Source organism: Beta vulgaris, chromosome 1 (assembly GCF_026745355.1).
Source record: "Beta vulgaris subsp. vulgaris cultivar EL10 chromosome 1, EL10.2, whole genome shotgun sequence".
NCBI classification, from domain to species: domain Eukaryota; kingdom Viridiplantae; phylum Streptophyta; class Magnoliopsida; order Caryophyllales; family Amaranthaceae; genus Beta; species Beta vulgaris.
In genome coordinates, this window is record NC_079202.1 from 8,440,908 (window position 1) to 8,445,201 (window position 4,294).

At 45.3% G+C, this 4,294-nt stretch overlaps 1 protein-coding gene across 1 annotated transcript; it reads left to right on the forward strand.

Annotated features, from left to right (window-relative positions):
- The first annotated feature begins 565 nt into the window (after nt 1-565).
- Nucleotides 566-1,212, forward strand: LOC130589616 (uncharacterized). The gene is made up of 2 exons (XM_057390986.1): nt 566-599; nt 679-1,212. The coding sequence occupies exon 2, from the start codon at nt 847-849 to the stop codon at nt 1,210-1,212; it is 366 nt and encodes a 121-aa protein (XP_057246969.1). The 5' UTR covers nt 566-599; nt 679-846.
- The last annotated feature ends 3,082 nt before the right edge of the window (nt 1,213-4,294 follow it).

Consider the following 4,294-nt stretch of genomic DNA (forward strand, 5'->3'; position numbering starts at 1 on the left):
TGAATTAACAAGGTTCTTACCTTGTTTCTCTTGCAGGTCTTGGCCCTATTATCTCCCAGATTCCTGAACAAGCTGAGAGGCTACAGGACTTGCTTAATTTCCCTATCGAGGAACGCACCTTCACGGCTCCTGCTGAAGTTTTACCTCTGGATTCTAAGGCTTCTTCTCGTACCAATTCAATGTCGACAGGTAATTTTGATTTTAGGTGAAGGTTTTACTTTGCTCACAATTCTTGGATATTAGGCTAACTAGGTTTTCCTCATCCATGCAGCTCCAGCAAGGTCTAGTAATTTGTCTGATGAAGATGCTATGGATAGGCTGAAGAATAGGAAGAGATCAGAGCCTCTTCTGGGCAGACTCAGTTGAGAGGGTTCCTCGCAAGCACCTTCGCTCATCTACCATCCCAACCACCATTGACATCACGACGATTCTCCTAGGATGAAGTCCTCGTGAGCTTTCCTGCGACTTTCTAGCTGAAGAAGGTCTAGAAGGTGGGATCTGGCCTGCAGCTGACAAGCTCGTATTCCCAGCTGCACAAAAGAGGTTAAAGGGACAGACCCTGAGGTCATCCTGAACATGCTGTTCAGCTATCCCTGCAGGTTAGTAACGTCTTTTGACCTACTTTAGATTAAGAAAATGATTACTGCCGCTTTACTTATGATTTTCATTGCTCGCCAGCTTTCCCAGAGCTGCATAGCTGCCAGGGACAGCTTGCGGACTGTCGCTACCCTTCAGGATAAGGTGGCTCGTCTGCAAAAGGACAATTTGAGCCACCAAGCTAAGCTAGAGAGGGAGAAACAGTCTCGGCTGGATGCTGAGAGCAAGTTAGCTGCTGAGCAAAAATTAATGGAGAAAGAGAGGCAGGAAAAAGATGAAAAGATAGCTGAGGCGGAGAAAGAAAATGCGGGCCTGAACACAGTTGTCAGAGATGCTGAAGAAAGGGTTTTAGATGTTCAGGCTGAGGCAAAAATTATTGAAACTGCGAAGCTGGCATACCTGATAAAATTCAAGAAGCTGGACGACAAGGGTATCAACTTTTATATCGACAGGTTCCTCAAGCTGGACTCGATGGCTGCCTTGGAGGCCCTAGCTACTGGTGGAAGGCAGATGATTCAGAACAATCTACAGCTGGATCTCCTCCACTGCTTAACCAGCCAGAAGGTGCCGCTCCAGCTAGCAAAGACGAAACTGTTGGTGATGATGCCAGCGTAGCTTCTTAGTTTCTTAGTACTTTATCAGCTTTCTTTCTGGAACATTTTAGTTTTAATTAGCTTTGGATACTTTTACCATTGCCTACGGGGGCAATGCGTTTTTGTAAGAACATATTTCCTTTTAGTAATTTAATCGTTTGAACTTATGCTTTGCCTTTTGATCTTAGCTATTGATACTTTGATAAATACTTAAGTTACATGCATGCTTTTTGATCTTAGATATTAGAACAACCTATTTACCTGGGGTAAGTGTTGTTCAACTCAGGTTGGGCCCGTTTTCTTGGTGCTACGACCATTCAGCTAAGTTTGGGTGAACTAACCCTTAGCTGCTTGATGCTGGTGCTACGACCTTGTAGCTGAATCTCGAAATTCCAGCTACCCACCTGGGTGCTGCAACCCCTTGCGTTTACCTGCGTATGAAGTGGACTTTAGATGGCTTGCTGCTACGAGCATAAAATACTTAAGTTGTTAGCAAATTAAGTTGTTGTTTACCTGGTGGACCAATGCTTTCAAAGCAGTGGTTGCCTTTAAAGATTCTGGCGTCTTTGGCCGGTGGTAACCTGGTTGATGCCCCAGGTCAGAAATGATATAGCTTGAGGTGAGAAGCGTTCCAGCTTCTAGGTACTGCTTTTCCATCTTCAGTAGTTAAGCGATAAGCCCCCTTTCCAACTACTTGATCGATTAGATAGGGGCCTTCCCAGCTGATTCCTAATTTACCGCATTGACTTCTTGGGTATTCTGAAAAACTTTCCTTAGAACCCAATCTCCTACCTTGAATACTTTAGCTTTGACATTCTTGTTGAAGCTACGAGCCACTATTTGTTGTGTGCAGCCATTCGTATTAATGCACTATCTCTTAACTCTTCGATGGAATCTAGGTCGTAGCTAAGTTCCTTGTCGTTGGCTTCAGGAGTCATCAATCCATATCTAGCTGTAGGGACAGCTACTTCCGCAGGTAGCACCGCCTCGCATCCATACACAAGTGAAAAAGGAGTTCTTCCTGTGGCGCCTCTTGGTGTTGTTCTGTTTGCCCACAGCACCTTAGGTAGCTCTTCTACCCATCTTCCCTTCTTAGCTTTTAGGCGCCTCTTAATGCCTTGATAATTACTTTATTGCTGGACTCAGCTTGTCCGTTAGCTTGCGGATATCTAGGTGTGGAAGTTATCAAGCTGATGTTCCATTCGTGACAGAATTGCCTTGTCTTGTCACTTATGAATTGTGATCCGTTATCACAAATGATTTCGCTGGGTACCCCGAATCTGCAGATAATGTTAGTATGCAAAAAGGATATTACTTCTTTATCTCTCACCTGCTGGAATGCCCCAGCTTCGATCCATTTGGAGAAGTAGTCCGTGAGTGCTAGCATGAAAACTTTTTGCCCTGGAGCTACAGGTAATTTCCCCACAATGTCCATGCCCCACCTCATGAAAGGCCAGGGTGTTAAGGTGGGGTGCAATATCTCAGCTGGCTGATGTGTCATGCCTGCGTGTTTCTGGCAGCTTTCGCATTTTTGCACATACTTCTTAGCATCAGCACGCATGGTTGGCCAATAATACCCGTATGCTAGGATTTTGTTTGATAAGCTTCTTCCAGCTGCATGAGACCCGCATTCACCTTCATGGAACTCCTTGAGTTGGGCTCCCATGGTCTTTTCTAAGCATCTTTGTAATAGATCGTAGCTGGCGCAAGCTCTTTTGAATAGAGTGCCAGAAATAACATGATATCTTGTGGCTTTCATTCGCAGCTTCCTAGCTTCCAGCTTATCTCTGGCAAGATGCCCCTCTCCAGAAAATCGATGATTGGCTGGGTCCAGCTGTGCTTCCTGCCTGGCTGTCATCTGATTGCACCATGTTTACCTCTTTGCTGATAGCTGGCTCAGCTAGGTGGGCTATAGGTATTGATTTGAAATCGCATTTTCTGAGTGCTGATCCGAGGTTAGCTAGGGCGTCGGCCTTGGTATTCTGGTCCCTTGGGATCTGTTTTATGCTGAACTCTTCGAATAACTTGGCTTTGTCTTTGGCTAGCTCCAGGTAAGAGGCCATTTTAGAATCTTTAGCTGCGTACTCTCCATTTACCTGGCTTACTATTAGCAACGAATCACTGAAGACACGCAAACTGTTAGCTTTTAAATCATGTGCTAGTATCATACCTGCGATTAAGGCCTCATATTCAGCTTCATTGTTGGTAGCTTTAAAATCGCAGCAGATAGCGCGTACTATCATGTCCCCTTGTGGCGACTTTAGCACTATACCTAGACCAGCCCCTCTGAAGTTTGAAGATCCATCCACATACAGCTGCCATGAGCCTGATTTACCTACTTTGTTAACGTGGCGCACTTCTTCCTCAGCGGTAGCTGCTAAGTCAGGGCTAAAGTCTGCCACAAAGTCAGCTAGGGCTTGCGATTTTATAGCTGTCCTGGGTAGATACCTAATGTCATGTGCACTCAGGGATATGGCCCATTTGGCCATTCTCCCTGAATGCTCAGGTTTTCGTAATACTGCTTTGATGGGGTAATTAGTCATAACATGAATGGGGTGAGACTCAAAATAGTGCCTCAACTTACGAGATGCCATATATAAAGCTAATACTAACTTTTCAAGTGATGTGTACCTGGTTTCAGCATCCAGCAAGGATTTGCTAACGTAATAAACTGGGAGTTGTTGATTTTCAGCTTCCCTGGCTAGTACCGCACTTACCGCTTTGCTGCTAACAGCTAGATACAGCTGGAGAGTCTCTCCTGTGGATGGCTTTGATAGTAGGGGAGGTTGAGCCAGGTAGGCCTTCAGATCCTGCAATGCAGCTTCATGCTCATCTGTCCAGTTGAATCCTTTATTCTTTTTTAGCACGTTGTAAAACAAGTGGCACTTGTCGGATGATCTGGATATGAATCTGTTCAGGCAGCTACCCTTCCTGTCAGCTTCTGGACCTCTTTCAGGTTTCGCGGTGACTGGATGTGATTAGTGCTTGCACTTGGCTGGGATTGGCTTCTATTCCTCGCTGGGTGACTATGTAGCCCAAAAACTTGCCTGCTGGGACACCGAAGGAACACTTGCTAGGATTGAGCTTCATCCCATACTTCTTTA

What these genes read in the sequence shown, in the direction of transcription:
- LOC130589616 (XM_057390986.1), top strand. Translation starts at nt 847, where the DNA reads ATGGAGAAAGAGAGGCAGGAAAAAGATGAAAAGATAGCTGAGGCGGAG.